Consider the following 22,444-nt stretch of genomic DNA (forward strand, 5'->3'; position numbering starts at 1 on the left):
TTTGCAATGAATTCGAACATTAGAAGAATTGTGAGCTCCTCTGTTTCATCGATGCTTTGTTCTGAGCTAAATATTATTACTTTATATCTTATTGGCTTGGACAACTTATTGGTTTATCAAAACAAGGTCATACCGAAGCACACCAGCAGCGGCGCTGCGAGCCGCACAGCAGACGGACAACGAGAACGTCCGGAGGTCAAAGGTAACGTTCGTATTTGAAAACATGGATTCCAAAAGAGGAGATGAAGGTAGGAACTTTTTGCCTTTGTCTATCTGTAAGCCGGACACTATGTTAATTTTAAACATGAATGACCACTTACAATAAACTCTGTCCTGAGTTCTTAGTGAAATTAATTTAGTAACACAACATGTGAAGAAATGGACAACGTTGCTCTTTTTGTTAGCTTATTTGTTAGCTTAACTAATGTTTTCTATAATGTGAGATCTGTTTCCCATAGCATAGTTTGAAACGCCGAGTTGTTGTCAACATTCACACATTTATTTACCCCCATTTTATCCCTTTTGATCTTATCCTTATTACCCTTTAAAAGGGGAGAGACGAACAGCTACTGCTAGTTGTAAATCTTTTTGTGTAAGCTGAAATGAGGACAGCATACGTATTTTCATATTGTAATACATTTGAAGTGGATTAAACACACTTATCGGAAGCCTACATATAAATCCCGGAATGAATTCCATGCCAATATGGAAATTGGTTGTTGTGTCGGTATCAGTATTTCTTGGACATGATTATTTGCTTGTTAGCTTTCACAGCCCCATAGTCCGTAGATTATGTAGAGTTATATCCCAATTTAAATAAAATAATTGTACCTTAACCAGTCTTTAATAATGGGACAGATTTTAAGGGATATTGGCATATGAACTGACATTGTTTACATGTCTTACATCATGATAAATGAAAAGGGAAAGGATGGGGTTATTGATTGAAATACTGTACATTACTGGAACATTCAGAGTAGACATAGGAGGATACCTCTGTTCATCCGTGTGTACGCTGCTAGTGTGGAGTATTAAACAAAGCATAAACAATAGAGTTAGAGATGCTCTCTCAACATATATGTCTTTCATAGCCATATAATGGTTGATGCACTATATGGATAAAACCACTGGGTTACCTGGACATTACACCTACAGGAACAGTGGCTCAGGAGTTAGTTGTGGAGTCTACTAATTGGGAGGTCTGTGTAACCCCAGTATTTTTCCTGGTCTGCCTAATCTCACTGAAACACGTTGTTGAAGCTCTTCTTTGCTCTACAGAGGAAAACAGAAACCCTCCCAAATCGAATTACTTTTCATTTTTAAGCATTCTGAAGCGATCTGAAAAGGAAATTGTCACTATGGAGTCAAACACTGTAAACAAGGCACTGACCTCTTTTACAGCAACAGGCAAGACGAGTGACGATGGAGACATTGCATCTGTCATGGGATTCTCTGGGTTTGGTATGTGTAGTCCAGCACACTTGTCAGAAAATATAAACGTAAAAAAAGTATTCTCTGATAAAGTGACAATTTGAGTTGTTGCAGTCATACATCGAGTTTTATTTTTTATCTTCCAGGTAAGAAAGCCCGCACATTTGATCTTGATGCCATTTTTGAGCAGACCCGGCGAACAGCCATCGAGAGGAGTCAGCGTGTGATAGGTAAGTGTTTCATCACTGGCAATGTGATAACCCTGCTTAGGAGTCATGATGAGTTTAATTGCATTTGGAATCATTGCGTCCTTAGAGGAGCGGCAGAAGGAGATAGAGATGAAGGAGGAGGGGGAGAGCTCCAAGTCAGTCAAACCGTCAGTCCAGAGTCAGAGAGAAAAAGCTGCTTCTTCCAGGTAGGGAGGCATTTATGAGGTTTTATCCTTAACTGACTGTTACATCTGTTCTGGCTTCCAATTTGTCTACTTAAGTGTACAATACGTTTTGCTTTGTCTGTCTTATTTATTTTTATCATTTTTAGAGTCCAGAAGAGCGACAGCAGCAGTGACAGTGGCTCAGATTCTGATTCAGACTCAGAGCTTATCGGGCCACCGGTGCCTCCTCAGCATGCAGCTCAGCAGGGCGATGATGATGATGATGAGCACGTAGGGCCACCTCTTCCACCAGGTTACACAGGCAGCACGGCTCACAGTGATGATGACGATGATGAAGAAGGGGAGGCACAAGATGACGACGATGATGTATGTCTGAATTACACAATCTCTTAGTAGGCTGCGAATTACAGCATACTACATATATCTGATTACACTTAGTCTGTCTAAAGTGTCGACTTTCTTCTTGCTCATTAAGAAAACAAGATTTTCTCAGTAAATGTTGGGGCATGGTGGTATGTTAGTAGTCCATAGGTGTTATACAGCGCTTTGCAGATCCATGTTTACATGGTGTAGCTGTGTACTGTGAGTTACCCTTCTTTGTGCATGCGCTTTGCATTGTTTAGCTTGCCATGAATTATCTAAGAGTTAAAAACTATGAAGATGTTGATTTTTTTAAGCTGCTCTTCCTCTTTGGTGTGAACTCTGCTCTTGTTTCTCTTCCTGTACAAGATAACTTTTCAGCCAATCAGCTCTCTCCTTATACGTGGCACAATTGCCACTAGGCTATGAGCTGCTGGATTTTTGGATTTCCGCGTTGGTTACATTCCCTTAACCTTGTCTCTGTGTCGCTAAAAGAACTATTTTATTATCATTGCAGGGTAATAAAAGTAAATAAAAATAAACAATGAATAGCTATTTGAACGGTGAAATAGCATGCACAGTTACAGGACCCAGATACTGAAGAATGGAATGGACTGGCTTTTTCCACAGTGCTTTTACATTGATACTGACCACTCAAAGCTCTTTTCACTATAAGCCAATTTATAGTGTGATTTTCCTACTGTGACAGATCACAATCTTGACATATAAAGCCAACATTGTGTTGTTTGAGGTTTTTAAAAAATCCAACCACAAGATGGCAGCAGGAGAAAAGATTAACATTGTTAGTGTTGCACTGTACACGATAAAAGGTGAACATTTTGCCTATTTTCTTAGTTGTGCTTTTTTCCTTTGTTTTCTTTACATTACCAAAAGGACAATGACACCTAAAATATCTGAATTTTTAATTAGAAGCATTTTTAGAATGTGTGTATTGCTTTTTACAGGAAAGTACTATCTACACAATATCTCAGATTCTAACCATTTACAAATATGACTTCTGTCGTTAAATGTCTTAGACTCACAACCTTTTAATGTAAAAATATCATACATATTGCTGCACTTTGATCAATCGACATAATATAGACTTGTGTTGTTTTGCCTTTTCCTCACGTTCATATCAACTTTCTGCCCCAGAATCCAGTGAAAAAAATTCCAGACACTCATGAGATCACGCTGCAGCATGGCACTAAAACGGTAAGGCTTTCGCCTCTAACACCCAGCCAGTAATTAGAGCTGGTGACAACTCTATTCTCAGTTGACATTGAATAAAATTCTATTTTTATCACAAGCTTGTAAACAGTACAACTTTTGCTTATATTATGCACACACACACAAACATCTGGTTTCGGAGGCCTCTCATTGGATTTTCAGTTAACATTTATCTCACTGATTTTAGCCAAAAGAGCGGCTGTGAGGCTGTTACTTTTCTAGCTGTGAGAAAATGGATGATTTTTTTTCTGCTTTTGTTTAGTCTGTTATCCAGATCTAGCACTTTTTCAGTCTTTAAACAGTTTAGTTCTAAATTATTGAAGAATAAACTTAAAATATTTGGGTTGTATTTATTTCTGTGCCTTTTAACAAAGCCAACATGACTGTATTGTAAAAGATTTCTAGTATTATAACTAGTAATCAGCAGCGGCTTGATTTCTGAGTTGTACAGGCTCATAAGTTGTCTCTTGGTTTTCATACTGCTTCCTCAGGTGTCGGCTCTTGGCTTGGACCCCTCTGGAGCCCGCCTGGTGTCTGGTGGATATGATTATGACGTTCGATTCTGGGATTTTGCTGGGATGGACCAGGCTCTGCAGGCCTTCAGATCTCTGCAGCCCTGCGAGTGGTACTGAGAACATCAACACACCTCCTTGACACGTGTTCAATAATTAATTTCATGTAAACATCCACTACACTGACTGCATTTCCATGTGCCAGAGTGTATACACTTTCACAAACACACACACACACATCACCAAACCTCATGCTAACTCTGCGACATCCTCTGTTTTCATGCAAAATGAGCCTTTTGAGAGCAGATGGTTAAGATATGTGTCTGTTTGTGTGTTTGCATGTGTGTTTACTCCGTGTTTAACTAAAGCCATCATCAAAGATCAAATTCTTTTTTGCTTTTGGGAATCAGTGGGCTGAGCTGGAGCAGGTTTCCCCTTATTAACGCTACATTTAATTTGATTACAGTGTGATCTCAAGGTTCTTTATTTGTCACATGCATAGTTATACAAGTATAACACACAGTGAAATGTAGCCTGACATTGGGGGGGGGGGGGGGGGGGGTAGAGGAAGGAAGGAATTTGGAATGTACATTGTGCCTTGGTTTAGAGTGTCTGGAAGAGAGTCCTGTCTCAGTCAATTATAGATGATGTGAGAGGTCGGGTGTGTGTGTGTTTAGGGCCCGGATGGCTTGGGGATAGAAGCTCCTCTTGAGTCTCTCTGTCCTTGCCCGGATGATGCGGAACCTTCTACCAGATTGCAGAAGTTGGAACAGTTTGTTGCCAGGATGGGACGGGTCCTTCAGTATCTGCGCTGCTCTAGTCCGGCATCTCCTGGTGTAGGTGTCCTGAAGCGGGGGGAGAGCAATCCTGCAGCAGCGTTCTGCTGTACGGATCACTCTCTGGAGAGCTTTTTGGTCCTTCACACAGCTGTTCCCAAACCACGATGTCATGTTCTGTGTGAGGATGCTCTAGGAGTCTGTTTGGTTTACTAACAAGCCGGGCTTCATATAGAAAGTTGTTGAAGCTTCCTCGGCCTGGGAATGAATCTGAGGGCTCATGTTTCATTTGCTCTGACAGAAAGCATCTGGCTGATCTCACATTCAAACAGATTTCCATCTGGTCTTGCCCTTGCTCGACCAATCAGAAGCGTTTATCTAAAACGGGGTGGGTTATTTTCAGTGAATACTGTAGTATGTTTACATTTTTCCGGTGCTGATTGCTACCTCTCGCTTTGTTTTGCTTTAACTGTTTGTAGGGTTTGCCCTTTGATAATGCTCCAAGCAGAACTGAGAGGTTCCAGACTAATAAGCATTTGCACATTAACCTCGCAATGTCAGCACCCCGCCCCTATTTTTAAACATCAGTTCTTATCAGTGGATAATTTTCTCTGTGAAAGCTTTGTTTTTTATGCTTTAAAAACACTTTATTAGAAATATTCTGCTGTTGTTATAGTTGGGTGTCTTTGTTTATTGTTGTAGGCCAGTCATACAAATAATCAGCTACATCAGATGTTGAGATGTTTTGTTCGTATAGCTGCAAGTATCTGGTGTTTATTTGTGCCTGAAAAAGTGAAGAATTAAAAGCTTCTTATATAAGAATGTTTTAGTGAAGCAGTCTTTGTTGTGCTGTTTTTGTGTCTCCTCAGCCATCAGATCAAGGCCCTGCAGTACAGCATCACCGGTGATGTCATGTTGGTGGTTTCGGGCAATGCACAGGCCAAGGTGTTGGACCGTGATGGCTTCAGTGTCATGGAGTGTGTTAAAGGAGACCAGTACATTGTGGATATGGCTAACACAAAGGTATGCCAAACTGCTGACTGTCAGTTTCTACAATAAAATCTAACGAAACAATAACAATGCGCTCTAAGAGGATCAGACAAGTGGCAATGAACACACGAGTTTACTAGAAATGTCAGTAATAATCGCTCACTGCAGTCAAACGCCACACGTTATGCCAAAAAGTTACTCCACTGTTACAGTTTCCACATCTGCTTTAATCTGAGTCATGAAAAATTTGTTCTTCAGAAAATATAAATAAAAAGAAAGTGCTGCGTGGTTCTGTAAATGACATAGAACAGGTGCTCATCAGTACGGCGAAACAACTCAATAAGTGCAAGTCTAACAAAGAGATTTCCTGAGGCACTCTCTTGATTAGAATTATAAAAATATTTAATAGACATGATAAAATTATAAAATAGTTGGAGCAAGGAAAAAGCGACCTACATGTATCCACTAAAAAGTCTTCATCACACCCCGATAATGAAGAAAAACAACTCCCTGTCTGTTGTTTTTGCATTTGTAAGCATGCACAATCACTGTGTCAGTCTGGTTATTATTATAGATATTTACGATACATTTTGCTATCATTTCACTGCTAATTCCAAACATGCAGCGGATGATCTGTTCTTCTGCGCTGTGGGTTGACCCTGCCAGTGCATAATGGTAGCAATGTGTAGTTGGTTTTGTTTTTGTATGTGGGGATAACGATGTGTGTGCTGTGTGAGAAGCCAGCGGCACTCAGGAAGAGAGGAACACATGCTTTCGGGACTGTCGCGGTTCATTTCTTGCATATACCTGAATCTACAAAGAAGGATCCTAATTGAGTGTCCATGTTTGGATTTTGTTGTGTTTAAGAAAGGCCATATTGGTAGTCAATGAGCATCTGTGCCTGCTGCACTGCATTTAGACATGGTTTAAACCACCCATATGAATCACTTAAAGTGAAGGCCCATTGATCGCAAATAGTGTTTTCCTTGATGTCCTACTTTCTTGTCCTGCACGGTCACATCTGGTGCTGATGGGGGAGTTTGGTTCAGTGAAAATGCGTTTTGGACGGGTGACGGTGTCCCAGTCAATTAGCTGTGTCTTATGTGATAATTAAGTCCTTGCTTTTATTCTGTCTCTGTTGACAAAAACTAATTTCCTTCCTAACTAACCCCACTGTGTGCAGAGATTTGTCACACGCAGGCCTGCACTGTATGTACATGCGGTATGATCACATGGTATTGCTTCTGTCTCCCTGAACATGTATTGCTGTCAGTGATACTTCTCTGAATAAATACTATAGACAAAACAAATTTCCATCAGGAGGTGAAAATAATTTTCGTACTAGTTCCAATTTTTGCATAAACTATTCTTCTTATTCTTTCAGTATTCCCAAATGTAAACGCTGACACTTTTCTGGCCTAAGGAAATTGTGACAATAAAAAACTGGGCTTGCCCATCCGTTCTTGTCTGTTTGTCATTATAATTCTTTGCGCTTACTTTTGTTATCGATATCTGCTGTTTTTTAGTCTTTCGCAAGTTGTTGTTGTGAACCTGAGAAGCATAATGCATTTACTGGAGAAGAGTAATTTTCCATTATTTTCTGATGATTACACCAGAAGTAGGAAAAAATGTTTCATTAAATTCAAAGAACTGCATTTTTTTTTTATAATTTAAGGAGAAATCTTAAAGTCCTAAGAGATGCGTTCATTTACTTGGCAACTGGATTCCATGCAAGCAAGCAGTGTCTTGCCAGTTTAATCCATTTCTGGTTTGGTTTGGGTTTCGAAAGATATGTTTATGGATATGGATATGTTTTTGTTTTAAACGATTCCATTGTTGCCCTGGCTTTATGTTTAGGGTCGTTGTCCTGGTGGAAAGTGAACCTCCGCCCCAGTCTCAAGTCTTTTGCAGACTCCAAGAGGTTTTCTTCCAAGATTGCCCTGTATTTGGCTCCATCCATCTTCCCATCAACTCTGACCAGCTTCCCTGTCCCTGCTGAAGAGAAGCAGCCCCAGAGCATGATGCTGCCACCACCACCATATTTGACAGTGGGGATGGTGTGTTCAGAGTGATGTGCAGTGTTAGTTTTCCGCCACACATAGCGTTTTGCATTTTGGCCAAAAAGTTCCATTTTGGTCTCATCTGACCAGAGCACCTTCTTCCACATGTTTGCTGTGTCCCCCACATGGCTTGAGGCAAACTGCAAACAGGACTTCTTATGGTTTTCTGTTAACAATAGCTTTCTTCTTGCCACTCTTCCATAAAGGCCAACTTTGTGCAGTGCACGACTAATAGTTATCCTATGGACAGATTCCCCCACCTGAGCTGTAGATCTCTGCAGCTCGTCCAGAGTCACCATGGGCCTCTTGGCTGCATTTCTGATCAGCGCTCTCCTTGTTCGGCCTGTGAGTTTAGGTGGACGGCCTTGTCTTGGTAGGTTTACAGTTGTGCCATACTCCTTCCATTTCTGAATGATCGCTTGAACAGTGCTCTGTGGGATGTTCAAGGCTTGGGAAATCTTTTTGTAGCCTAAGCCTGCTTTAAATTTCTCAAAACTTTATCCCTGACCTGTCTGGTGTGTTCTTTGGACTTCATGGTGTTGTTGCTCCCAATATTCTCTTAAACAACCTCTGAGGCCGTCACAGAGCAACTGTTTGTACTGACATTAGATTACACACAGGTGCACTCTATTTAGTCATTAGCACTCATCAGGCAATGTCTATGGGCAACTGACTGCACTCAGACCAAAGAGGGCTGAATAATTACACACACCCCACTTTTCAGTTATTTACTTGTAAAAAATGTTTGGAATCATGTATGATTTTCGTTCCACTTCTCACGTGTGCACCACTTTGTATTGGTCTTTCACGTGGAATTCCAATAAAATTGATTCATGTTTGTGGCTGTAATGTGACAAAATGTGGGAAAATTCAAGGGGGCCGAATACTTCTGCAAGCCACTGTAGATGAGTTTGAGATTATTGTCCTAACTCTCAATGCCAGTGGTAAGTTCTTCTCCAGTTAGCTGCTTGAAAATATTACCTTCCCCATACTTGAGTAACCACAGACCCTACGCCTTGCAGGTGAGAGCTTCTTGCATGACACTAAGGTATCCCATTAAACCCTGTGAAAAAGCAGATTTTTTTTCCTTTACATGAAAAGTTTTCTTTTAATTCTGGGATGACATTTGCCCTAATTTAAAAAAAAAAGTGATGCATTATGCTTTGAACACTTGGAGAAGGATGAATCTGATTTTTTTAAAGGAAGCTAGTGCCTTTTTCACGCTCATGCAAAGCTGTTTTGAAGGTTACTGTTATTGCACAGAGGAAGGAATTAGTGAGGGGCTTCACGGACCATTTGTACTTTCCTGATCATATAGCGAGTGCATATTTTACCATAAAATTTAACAGCTTAGCAATTTGTAGTTCTTTTTAGTCATAAAACAGCAGGTCATATGCAATTATTCTTAATCAGTTATTAATATGGTGTGTTGTTAAAGTATTTGACAGTGAACAGACAGGCCCTCTTCCTGATCCACACATACCAATGCCATTTGGTCAGCTTCTGCTCAAGCAAGGCTCTGCTTCTTGAGCATCCTGTCAAATAGCAGTATGTCTTGCCCGAAGCCCCTTCGCAGCACACTGAAGTGTTCCACTCTGACCTGGCAGCCAGGGAGGCCTCTCTCTGGGTTATACTGCTTTGAAGTTATTTGTTATGAGTAATTCTCCACATGACTCTCCAGCAGAGGAAATGTGTAGAAGTTACAAAGAGCAAAGAGCTCACTGTTCCAGGGCCTCTGAGTTCACTAGCACAGTTGTAAAGCGATGCTTATGTCGAGGAAATCCGAACGTTAATGTAAAGTCAATGTATTACAGTGTAACCTAATTAAGGATATGGATAAAGAACTCACATTTGTAATGCACAGTGCTGGAAAATTCACCATCGGATTAATTATCTGGTGACCTTTTGTGTTGCAAGTTTTGCCAAAATGGAAAAACAACAGCTGTCTTTACTCTTTATTTGTGCGCACGATTATGAAATATGTCTTAATCTCCTTTCAAGTTTCTAACAGCACATGCTAGCTACTATTTCTGTGGCTTGCCCTTGAGTATAAAGTGTTTAAAAACTGCTGTGAAGAAAAGGAAACTCTCAATATCTGCTGCGCACTGGATCCAAAATAAATAAAGCCACTGGAAGCCAGCCACAGGATATTGGGTCATTTTAGTGCTTGTTAAAAGTGTGCGTTTGTTTATCTTCACGTTATGCTTTTTTTTTTTCAGGGCCACACAGCTATGCTTAATTGTGGGTGCTGGCATCCCAAGATTAAAGAAGAGTTCATGACCTGCTCCAATGATGGGTAAGTTTTAACCAAGCATTGTAAGCTGTGAGTTAAAGGCAGAAGCCTCCATGCCCCCGTTGTCTTTCTCGCGCTGTTACATTGCACATGTTGTGGATCCAGTTGTTAAGCTTCACAGTGAGCCGTCTTGATTTTCAGGGAGGAGAAAACAGAAATGGCTTTTAGATGGGCCTAATCTCTTTGTGACTCACCAAGCATGTGTATTTTGTATAGTGAGTTTTAATCTTGGCTGATTTTATCTCTTTAAATGAAAACAAGCCTCTGGTCTTTCTAAACAATAACTGTCTAAAAGATTTTCTGGAGAAATGGTTACTTTCCTGTACACTTTATTTACAGGCATAACAAGGAGTCTCTGTTTTACAAACCAGCGTGTGCCATTTATAGTAATAATCATTGAGAAAGTCCCCCAGGACATTGAAGAGTATGCAGTCAGTGAGAAATACCCTTTCTCATCTTCAGAGCACTGCTGATAGCACAGTGACACCCATCATACATAGGCCACACCTCTTTGATACGAAATTAATGTCCAGCATTATATTTAGTAATTCTTACTGTCAGATTTTCAAAGTAATGCTCTCACCGAACAGACTTTTCTTCGCTCTCATCCCCTCCGTCACCAGCAGGGAGTCCTCTAATCCAGACTATGCCTCTGAAGATTGTAGCATGGCCTCATAGCTGTGTGTTTGCACATGGCATATTTATACTGGATGTTGTCCAAATGGAGCCCTTTATTTGTATGCAGTGATTTAGACCAGATCAACCGCTGTCATACACAGATATTTATATTGTTTGCTTCAGACCGCAGAGTTTTAACAGTCAGCGACATCCTTAAATCAGCACTAAACCTGTAGAAGCTGTAATTCTTTGTCCTGTGTATAGGTGTGCGGGAACATTTGTAAGGCAAAGAGTATGACTAATCTACAGCACATTGATGAGTCTAAGAGAGTGTGACAGACAGCAGTAGAGAGAAACCTAGGGCTATCATCATTAAGGAGAAACAAGGGCCCGGCTTTGCGGGCAGCCCGCAGCCCAGTGTTTACCAGTGTTACTGCTCCCCCAGATGTGGAGGTTGGTTTAATTAGCTCTCATTGAGGCTCTGGAAATCCTCCCCTGGCACGTTAGCATTGGGTGTTTCTCCTGGCCAGCTAACAGGAGAGCAGCAGAGAGGAGCGCACAGGGAGCCATTCATAGGCAGAGGGGCTGCATGCGGGAGAGGTTCACAGCAGCAGACCCAGTCGGTGTGGCAAGCTGAGTCTCAGAGATGTGGCAAAGACAGAAAAGGGGGGGGGGGCTGGCTATGTTGATTTACAGGTGGAGGAGGTTGTTCCTGGTTACATTTTCCCATGTTGTGCATGCACTTGATTGTGTTGGTAATGTGCTTTGCAACTTGGTGCAGAATTTCACTTTATTGGTGGACACACTGTCCCTGAACCTACAATGTTTTCAATCAAAAATCCCTTTTTGTTGCTTTGGAGCAAACTGCATGTTACTACAAGTCCTAAACAGATAACTTTAAGCACACAAGGTTTGCAGAAGAATGATTAAAATTGCATTATGTGTGATAAGTTGCTTAAACTACAGTTGCCACCATAACGTAAATATTAATAATATATATTTGTGGGTTTTTTTTGCTTGACTCAGGCTATAATAATTTGGAAGGCTGTCCCTTCATATTAGTTCCTTTCGTTTGCTCACTTTTAATTTATGTGGGTTTACTCAGCGATTTACAACATCACAGATGGTTTGTTGAGGATCTTACTGTCTATGGATCTGTCTACATTAATGAGACTGTTCTGTTGCCATGAAGGTGTGAAACACACAGTACCATCACTGAAACCTTATAGACAACTATGCTTTTCAGCATGGATTATTAATGCTTCAGTTATTAAGGACGGTCTTCCTCCTTTTCTTTGTCTCACCATCCACTTCATTCACTTTAGTGAATAAGTATGGATTCTGCACAGGGGCCAGGCGGTAGTCAGTGGACGTCTTGAGAATGGGCCAGCAGTTGGCCAGTAGTATGAGAGGCTGTCAGCTGCTGTCTGTCTGCTTCAATATTAGACCAACATCCAGGCTTTTCCAGGTCTTTCTGCCTAGTTAGAGGCTCTTTGTTGTGTTTACTTGAATAGGTTATTAAGCATGATCACTGGACCGCCCAGCTTCTTAATTAAAGATCCCCCAGTAGTGTGGAATCTCATTCATTAAGGGCTACCTCCCAGTGCCTTGAATGATTTCATTAACCCATACTTTTTTTTTTCCCCTCCTGGGAGGAAGTGGATGAGAGGGAAGTACTGATAATATAGCAGCAGGGTGTTCTCAAAAACTGTGGCTTGAATAGGGCTTCAGTAGAACTGTGCGAATCGAGTCAGTCAGTGAAAAGTGTTGCGCTGTGTGTGTCAACATTTCACATTCTTCTGTCATTCTGTTTGAGAGCGTGCAGTTGTAAAATGAAACAGTGTTTTCCAACAGTATTCATGTTTGATCCTGAGGAACAAACCGCACAAGTATGAAGAAACTTTAACTGCGTCTGAGTCTTTGGTGAATGTTTGAAAGCCACAGATTTTATTTCCAAGAAAGTGAAAGCAATACTTTCTGTGTTAACTCTCAGTGGAAGTATTTCTTTGGCAGGGCTGATCTTGAAGTAGTAAAAAAGTTAAAATATAGCTGTGACTTGGTGTATACTAGGAGCTTTTTTTTAAACTTCTAATGCACCAAATCTTTAACACTTAACTAACCACATTGCATAAAACAGTTTACCAAGTATAACACTGGAAAGATTTGTGTTGTTGTTTTGAAGGATAGGACATTGGTGATTCTTGGCTTTACGTACGTAGTTTTATAGTGCCTAGGAGAATGTTAAAAATCCATGTTATGTTCCTTTTTTTGCGACTGAAATTTCAGCCAGTGGAGCACAGAGGACAGGACAAATGGCGACGTTCTAATTGGGCCCACATGTTACTTCTGTCGAGTCTTGAAGCACACTTGAGCATGTGTACACACAAATACACACAATTTGAGGAATGTTTCCAGGAGGTTTGAATGCCAGGGATTCCCTTCGCGCTGGCCTGCTGTCAGGGCTGCAGCTGGACTTGTATGTGTAGCTGTATACAAGGAGACCCACAGGACAACATGGCAGGGCCTTTTACTGCTGACAAATTGTTTGTCTTTGTCATGTGCTCAAACTAAACATTTGATTTGAAATGTGTCATACTAGAGAGCATCGACAAACACAAAGTCATATAAAGCAGATTTGTGATTTAACGCATGGATAAATTGTGGTAGTAATTCATCTTGTTTTGCGAGAATGGTACTTTTGGTTAGGCTTTGTGTAAGGCCGTACTTCTGTCTCTCACTCTCTGCTTTTGTCTGCTGTGAGCGCTAATTGATCATTTCTAGCACTCGAATCTTGACAAATTAGCAAGTCAGTTGCTTTTCAGTGCCCTTGGTAATGGTTTACTTTCAATTTTAAAGGAAAGGAGAGTTAAATGGATGATATATGAGGAATGACTCCTCAAAGTGTGGGTGAACATGTTGGGGCGATTCACTGAACTGGACGGGTTCATCCACAGTCCAGCACATCTCCAACTCTTTCCCACCTTTTTTTTTTTTTGCCTGTCCCGTTTGGATCTTTAGCCATCAGAATTGTTGTCTGAAGGCCAAGAAAGATGCCAAGTGGATTTACTTTACCAAGTGGATCATCATGGCCTTGCCATATTGGTCCATTTGATTGACCTTTTTTATAATTATGAATTTATTTTATTTTCGTTTTTTAAAGATGGGACAGACATGACTGGGGATAGGACAGGGAGAAAGAATGAAAGAAAGAGAGGGAGAGAAAGAAAAATAGAGGGGAGAAGAGATGGTGAGAAAGGGGGGAAGAAAAAAAAAGAAAAACAAACAAAACACCTGGATCACCTGTATGGAGATAAAAAAACCAGAAGAGAAAACAAACAACAAAGAGCAACATAATAAAAACAACACCATCACAATAAACTAGCTAACAATAGATAACAGTAGATGCTTTTTTAATTTCACCTGTTGAGAATGAAAAAAGAAAACGAGAGCAATAGAGTAAACAACATCACGATGATATATGGGAATATAACTGTAAATACTAAATATTAAACATTATTGTGCAGCACGTAAGATCGACAGCACACAGTGTGCTTTGAGGTAGGAGCCAAAAAGGGTGTCGTTTGTGTGTGTGAGCACCTGTGTGTACACCTGTGAGCATGAACGCGCTTGTTTTAAAAGGTTCTTTCATGTAATGATCTGCTAGCTAACTCTTTCCCACCTTACATTGCAAGTGTTCCATATTCTGCCCACGAATGCACATACCATAGCTTCAAGGAGTGCATTAATCCTTTTTGTTCAATTTAGAGCCATGGCTGAATTTTTGACTGACAGTAGCCTCTAGTTTGTTACTGTGAGAGCTGTGAAATACAGTGTTTGTTTCTTTTGTCAGCGAACTGGGTCGCAACTTATCACACCTTTGCTTGATTAAATCTGAAAACCTGCCTTGACTCAAGCTCAAGAGACATTTTTCTAGGCATTTTGCCTTTTGTAGTGTATGGTCTCACCCGCCTTGCTAGTGAGCAGAAACAATGTTGTGAAAATGTTGTGAAGTTTTGTGAATGAGTCTGTCACTGTACCCACAGCCCATCTGTGCCACAATGGCCACAATCTTCCTCCTTTTGATTCATTGCTTGGGTACAATTGTGTGCATGCCTCCTAAATCCCTCTGTTATCTTCTTTAGCTGTGATGGAAGATTGAGCATCTTCCCTCCTAATCCTCCTTTCTCATAACAGAGCCCCAGTTAGTCAGTCAACCAGGAAACAGGCAATTCAGCCTATCACTGGAATTCGACCAATAAACAACCTTATACAAGACGAACACTCTTCTTTTCCGTCTCTCTTCTTCATCCCGTAATCTGGAAAGGTGATCCTAGCAGCCGTCACCCCCACTGGGCCTATAACCTGATGTACAGATAAAACCCGGGGCCTAGGGAGCTGTCACTCCTCAGTTGATGTGTCAACGACTGTGCTACCTCGTAAAGTGCACATGCATGACTGAGGTTGAATGGGTCTCATTTTATTGCATTCACCCCTCTGCCTGTGAAGCGTTTGTGCAAGAAAAGGGGGCTGCTGATTGAAGGGAAAACAGGCCTTTGAAAAATGGGAAATGACAATGTTATTACCTGCTAATGTTTTTTTGTTCATGCTGTGTATCATTTTTTAAATATATACCTGTTATCCCCCTCCCCCAACCATCCATTTTGGGTTATTTAGACCAAAATACTGAATTTTGCTCTACAAGGGCCTAATATCCACTTACAAGTACATTATACTGCTACTGTTCTATCAAAATTTTAAACGGATATACTCATATGTGGCTCTTATTTTTCTTAAAAACAAAAATAAGGTAAAAAAAAAATCTGGTAATTTTTTGTTTTTACATTCATTGGGCCCCAATATGCCCAAATATCAAAGAGAAATTAAAAATGCATGCCGTGGAAGAGTTCGGGTCTTAGGAGGTTAAAACTAAAATGAACCCCTTTAGATAGCCCTCAGTTTCCCACAAGCATCTTACTCCCGACAAGTGACTGTGTGCAGTCTTTCCCCATCACTTACGCTCTGCTCAGCACTGGTGGGCTCCAGCCTCTCTGCTCTATCCCTCTGACAGCCAGCAATGCCATGTTTTGGAAAGAGTTTCTTACGATAAATACCATTCCAGGTTTTGTGTGGTACATGAAAGGTCATGTTGTCTTTGTTGGCTTGACACTCACCCACAGTCTCCTGTAAACAGAATTGAGATGTCTGTGTGAGGCAGCAGGTGGACCAATATGTCACTGAGTTTGTGGCTATCGCTCTTTATCCCTCACTCACACACATACACATGGAAATCTGCTGTGTAAACAGCTTACTGTACAGTGCAGAAGCCTCCAGTTTGCATTGGAAAATATGATTTTATACATGTGGCCTTTGCACTTTTTTCCCAGCAGGATTTTTCTTTTCTGTGATTTAACAGCTTTCATGTTATGTGGATTTAAACACAACTATGCATCAGAGTTTTATTTGACCCTTGCAGGTTTTCACTCAAACCATATGTCTTCAGCTGGCATTTGTATCACATTGTTAGACTTATCCAAACACAGTTGAGTGTGTGTGTCTGTGATTTTGTAGCCGGCCACAGTGGAATCCTTCCCTGGCTGTTAGTAGCAGCCCTGCCTGTATGTTTATACTCCCCTGCTGACCCCGTGACCCAGAGGTCAAGATACCCACTAAAGCAGGCAGTGGGTTCACAGACACATTTGGGTGAACCGTGTCTGTCACGAATGTTGGTGGGAGCATGTGAGGTGCTGGCATGTCGATGTGTACTAACACCCTTCCAATAAATAAATGTGGGAGGTGAAGTCTGTCTCATCACTGGTGGGCACCTGAGTTACTGCTGTTATCATTTTTTTGCCGTCTTTACTTTATCAGTCTGAGATGATGCAGAGCTAGATTAAGGAGAAAGGCAGATAAAAGCATCATTTAAACTCTATATTTATTTGCAATGTACAAAAATTTAAGTATTAAAACTGCATTTTTGTTGCTTTTTTTTAGATGAATGCTTATTTTGAATTTTAAGCTAGCAACATTTGTCATAATGCAGTTTTAGTGGATAAATCAATCAATAAATAAGTTTATCCTCTTTATGACAGCATATGTAGCTCCAAAGCATGAATACATCGTACAGCATTAACGGTGCCTTCGCAGAAAGTTTCAAACCCATTTTTGGTTTCGATCCAGCAAAGAACTGTAAAGTGTTACACAGACTGACCTGTATCCATGAGGGCTTATTGTTTTACTCTCATTTTATGATGTTTTGGAATGAAATCTTTCATTTGTATTTTACGACGGGTCTGCATTCAAACCCCCACTCTCAGTGCTCCAGGTTGTGTAATGTGGTCAACAGATGTAGGAAAGAGAATCAGGATTTCATGGACGCTTCAGACGTACCTGTCAGACTGATCTACTGTTTTGCTCTTTGCAAAACTTCTCACCCTGCGTCACAGAGCTGCCTGACCTAAAGTTTCATGAAATGACAGGGGACACCGTATCGCCACAGTTCTGATTTATTATGGTGGATGCAGGTGTTAAAGAACAAATATGTTGTGAGAGACGGATGTTTTTTGAGTGATTCATGACAACCGGGTTAGGATAAATTAAATTATCTGTCTGTTCACAGCACTGTGCGCACATGGGACCTTAATTCAGAGAAGAAGCACAAGTCTGTGTTCAAGCCTCGCTCCTTCCAGGGTAAGAAGGTCATCCCCACATGCTGCACCTACAGCCGCGACGGAAAGCTCATCGCAGCGGGCTGCCAAGATGGCACCATCCAGATCTGGGACAGAAACCTCAGTGTGAGTTTTAAAACACAAACGCATGCCTGCCGCCGGCAATGTGCAGTGGATTGTAAACATTGGATGTCTGTTTTCTTATGGGCTCAAGTACAGAGTCATGAGACTCAGGTCACAGGCCAGAGAGGTCAGAGGTCGGCAAATCGCTAAGCCCAAAGAATTTAAAATGCTTTTGTCTAAACTGAAAGTAGCCCAGTCTGAAGTATTGATGTGATCAAATATTTGATCTGATGTTGATACTGGGGGAAAAGCCAGCACATGTTATGACCCCCCTAGAGCCACTCCCCTAGCATGGCTTGAAAGAGCTACTTACGTAACAGAATTAACTGATGGTTAATGATTGAGGTGAGTTACATGAAAGTTGCTGGGAGGCCCAATCACAATTTCCCCCTGCACATTTTCCATTTAATTAGGTAATTAGGCAATTAAGTGATCAAAGTGTACATTCCTTTCCTCAAGATTCACATCGTTGAGGTAATAGTTGATCTTGGCTTCTGGCAAGCAGTGCGCTCACTTATTTGGCTCTTTTCATTTGAGTTATTTGACAAATCAACACTGTTGATAAAAATGACTTCCATTCAGGGTTGAGAAAGCATGACGTCCATCAGATCTTTTGGGTGACTCGAAAGTTTTTTTCACTGATTCTTACTCCGTAACACATTCTTCAATGTCTTCTTACTAATTTGCTTCATCTTTTCTCCTTCATGACTGTCGCAGTGATGTGATGTCAGTGCCTGGGCTCCAAATGCTGCTGTTTCCTGTTTATTGGTTTATTTCCTGTTTATCAGATAAGGCATATCTGACAGTTTATTGTTCTTCTCATTAGTCACACAAAACATTTACCTCCATGAATGGATGGAAAGATGAGAAAGGGAAAAAGAGTTTAGTGGACCTACAGCAATCAATTTAGCAGGCATCATTGCATTCTGGGAGATTATAGGCTGATATTTTGTCATCAGAGAGTCCTTAAACGCTGAAAACGTACATTTTAGGATTGAACATAAAATCGAATAAGGATTATTCATTATGCTTCTATTAAACATATACACTGCTTAATAGAAGCCAGTTTAAGGACAGTTTTTGACTATTTGTCGGTATAAGTCTATTTTTAACTATCTGAAGAATAATAAGTTATTTTTCAGTACATTTGTTCTCTAATTCTTTTGTTCCACTTCATATCCTTTCATCTGTTCAGCTCTATCTGTGGTCAGGGGTGAATGCTTTTGTTATTTTGTGTGAGAACAGAAATAGTAATAGTAAGCTGTAGTGAGTGAGTTGGAACAGACTCATTGGGCATAAAGGCTTATCCAGATTAGGGAAATGGGAAGTAGTCGTCATGTTAATTAATCCAACAACCGGCTTCATAATCAAATACAGTGTAGTTTGTATGCTTTTTTTTTGTGTGTGTGGCTCTAACGGCTTTCCTATTGTATGTCTTTGCTTCTATGAACCCCACTTTATATAGACTCCCTTCTCTGCTCCAGTCACCCATCATCCCACCCCTGTGCTGCTCACAGCAGCATGCTTTTTGCAATTGGGTTAAAGCTCTCAAAATTTATTACCCCTCCTTCTCCAAGCTAAATATTTACCCTGCGTCCCATAGCAGCTTACAATAGTCATGGCTGTTTCCTGACCACTGGTGCCTGTCCTCTCTGAATGGCTCAAGAATTTAGTTGGTGCCCTCTGCCCTAATCAGCAACCTGTGCTGCTGACTCGAATTTAGCCACAAGCCTAAAAAGGAGTTGACCTCCCGATGCTTTTATTGCTGCTCCCTCCCCCTGCTTTTAAATGAGGCCTATCTGCTGTTGTATTGCCACTATTACTCATGGCAAGAATATGCAGGCAGATCAATCATGATCAATCTCATACATGACCTTGAGCTATGGCTCAGTCTGAAGAGAAGCTATTGAGAGTGACACATCGCGCTCTTGAACCCTGACATGAGTTGATTGATCCTGCGATGGGAGTCAAGTAGGTCTCGCTCGGTGGACTGCCACAGAGGGTGATTGCATGTTCATTCCCTGACCAAAGGGGTCGGTGCCAGGATTGCAAGACTGCATTTAAATGGTTGCCAGGTAATGTGCACTTTGTGATACTGGGTGCATTGATGGTCCAGGTTTTTTGCTCCAAAACATTACCACAGAGACCTGAAGGAATGTTATGGCGTCATAGGTGAACTTACATGTTTCCAGACTTCAAAGTGGGACCCCAAAAGAGGTGGTTTTGAAAAACTACACAGTGCAGAGTATTACGGTTAGGTGGTGAATCAGATATGCAAGCAAAAAGAAAAAAAAATCTGCCACACTTTCAAGCTTTTGAATAAGAGCAATCAGTAAGTGTTAAGCTGGTCCTGCTGTGTCTTACTTTGATCTTATTTTGCTCTTGATATAAAAGTAATTAAGAGTCCAGACTCAATTTCATTCCATTAATCACTCTTATAACACTGCTTTTTCTGTGGATTTCGGGTTTGGTAAGCATAGGAGTTGAACATAGCTGAAATTAGTTTTCCACTTGATCTGAAATAGAGATATTAATTGAAAAGAAAGATATTCAGAGGTAGTTCATTATTGACTTCATTATTACATGTGTGAGAACATTGACTTACTTAATGATTAGTAAGTCAAGGTTTTTGTCTTGCCAGAGACATCAAATATACTGATGAGATCCTCAAACTAGGAAAAGACCTTTAAAAATTCATAGCATAGATCAGGTTTTTGTTTGGGAAGTTAATATATTTACAAGCAGCATTAATCTTGACAAAAGATTTTGAGGTTGTTTTAGTCATAGTTTGTTTTTTTACTAAAATGCCATTTAGTTTTATTCATAATTTAAGCATCTGAATTTTTTTCATTTTATTAGGCTAAATGCCATAAGATTACAGTAGACTAAATCTAAAGTTGATTCAGTTGACCAAAATATAGAGTGTAAACATTTTTTTTTTTACCTGTGAGACCTGCTTCGTGTGAAATGTGTCCATATGTCCACCCCTCTCTTCCTCCAAAGCGTTAACATTTTGTTGAGTTTTCATTAGAAACAGGGAGTACAGTAAATAGTTGTACCGTTTCCTGGGGACAGATTAAATGTGCTCATCTAACCTTCCATAGAAGGACATCACTTCTGATTGGATCACTTCCAAATACGTCCCACCTTTCTACACAATTTAATTAGTTTCAATTGGATCTCGTCTCTCCAGCATGCCTCTCGTTTTTGCTCGTTGATGAAAGTGTTAACACCTTTCATCAGCTTTTTTTAACTTGTGCATTAGCTTTTATTTAGTTATCGTCTTGCTTTCACCAGAAAAAAAATTGTGATTAATAAAACTGTGATGAAAATTATTGGTCAACGAAATTAGCACCGATTACAAGGGAAGCTATTAAAATGCCACTGAATAGCTTACTGCCATGAACCTCTCAGTGCAGGGTCCTCTAGAAGTTTGATTAACGCACCTTCAGAACATTTTTTCACTGTAAAGTAGTAAATCCAGTGGGTGCTCAAAGATAAATTAGGAAAGGCGATCAGAACCTCTTAAAGTCAACTCGTGTTTCTAAATGATCTAGGATTTGACAACTCGTGAGAGCATCTAAAAATGAGTAAATCCACCAAGCACTCTAGAGACATCATAATCATAAACATTTATGACATCTTAGTCATAGCTTAGTCCTGTCATTTTGACTTGCTCATTGTTTTTCTCATTGCCACACACTTTGATTCTCTGTCTGACTATGCTGTATATGGGACCTCTCATAGGCTGTGTATCAACGATTAGACATGTCTGAAAAGTGAAACCAGTGTGGTAGTGCCTTAAACCTGCATTCTTTCTAATACCCAGCAGGAGGCAACTCTTCTAATTGGGAAAAAAAGAAATCCCCATTATAGAGAAGCCTATAGCTTATTTTGTTCTCTGAATTTATGACCCTAGTGTCACTCGCTTTTAGATTACTGTCAGATCCACCCCTTGCTCATCATGTAAGTTTTCAAAACATCAAGACTATCTCAGTCTTATACATACAGTCTATAGGTCCACTAAAAGATGTTAGAGAAGTGTTTTACAGGAAAGCAATGCCAACGCTATCATTATTGTGTCCTTTTTTGACCTTGAACAGGACTTGGAAGAAAAGAGAAGCATGTGCAAAATATTCCTGCCATCTATAGCCTTTTGTAACTGAGACATAGAGGAATACAGTTACTTTACCATAGCGAACATTTGGATTATCTAGAACCTCTTCGCCACCACCACTTGTTGATTTCCATGAAAGATCAGAGCAGCTGTTAGGACTGTGGTTTGGCCACTCGATCCTCAGGGAGTAACAGAGGTCAGAATGAGATGTGAGACTAACTGAACACTGTTCATCAAGTCTTTCAGGTGTGCTGTTGTAAAAGTATGAAAGGAGCTGAGATAAAGAGCCCTGCAGTATTTATGTAATGCTCTGATAGCGTGATTTGGAACAGTTGGCGCTGCGGTAGATTGTTATCATAGTCTGCTCAGGATGAAACCCAATGCTGTGTTCCTTCAGCTATGTATCAGCTCGTGCTGCCGAATGTGTGCGCGCATACGTGCATGCATATATGGAAGACTTTCATAATTTACTGGATGCTGTTTATAAAAATACGCACATTAGCTTTCTGAAAAAAATCTTAATCATTTAGCTTCGTGCCTGCTGGCTGGAGAAGAGGCTACAGCTTACAGAGGATGTCACAAGGCGCGAGTGAAGTTTCAAACAGTGTACGAGAATCTGGTTTCACAGGCCGGCTGTGTAGATTAGCACAGGAAGCAAACGCAATGGCATCTGCTAATGCCAGCCAACATCAGGACAGTAAATAAATACTCAAGCTTTCACAACAGCAGTATATGATCTAGAAATAGCTGACGGGGGTGTATGTTTGCAGTATGCATCTAGAACAACCACAAACTACCTATTAAAGGTCCTGCTTTTCCCCAGTTTCTGTATAAACTATTTATAAAAAAACAAAACCCTCTGTCTTATATTTATA

At 40.5% G+C, this 22,444-nt stretch overlaps 1 protein-coding gene across 1 annotated transcript in view; it reads left to right on the forward strand.

Moving 5' to 3' along the window:
* The first annotated feature begins 162 nt into the window (after positions 1–162).
* wdr70 (WD repeat domain 70) overlaps positions 163–22,444 on the forward strand; it is a 42,678-nt gene continuing 20,396 nt past the window's right edge. The window contains exons 1-10 of the mRNA XM_084935214.1: positions 163–248; positions 1,402–1,461; positions 1,578–1,661; positions 1,747–1,846; positions 1,972–2,191; positions 3,341–3,400; positions 3,907–4,040; positions 5,573–5,726; positions 9,973–10,049; positions 17,281–17,455. Of these exons, the coding sequence (XP_084791340.1) occupies positions 224–248; positions 1,402–1,461; positions 1,578–1,661; positions 1,747–1,846; positions 1,972–2,191; positions 3,341–3,400; positions 3,907–4,040; positions 5,573–5,726; positions 9,973–10,049; positions 17,281–17,455 (1,089 nt within the window). The 5' untranslated portion in view covers positions 163–223. The remainder of the gene's footprint in view (positions 249–1,401; positions 1,462–1,577; positions 1,662–1,746; positions 1,847–1,971; positions 2,192–3,340; positions 3,401–3,906; positions 4,041–5,572; positions 5,727–9,972; positions 10,050–17,280; positions 17,456–22,444) is intronic.

This window comes from Perissodus microlepis, chromosome 7, assembly GCF_051167445.1.
Source record: "Perissodus microlepis isolate ML-2025 ecotype Zambia chromosome 7, ASM5116744v1, whole genome shotgun sequence".
Taxonomy (NCBI): domain Eukaryota; kingdom Metazoa; phylum Chordata; class Actinopteri; order Cichliformes; family Cichlidae; genus Perissodus; species Perissodus microlepis.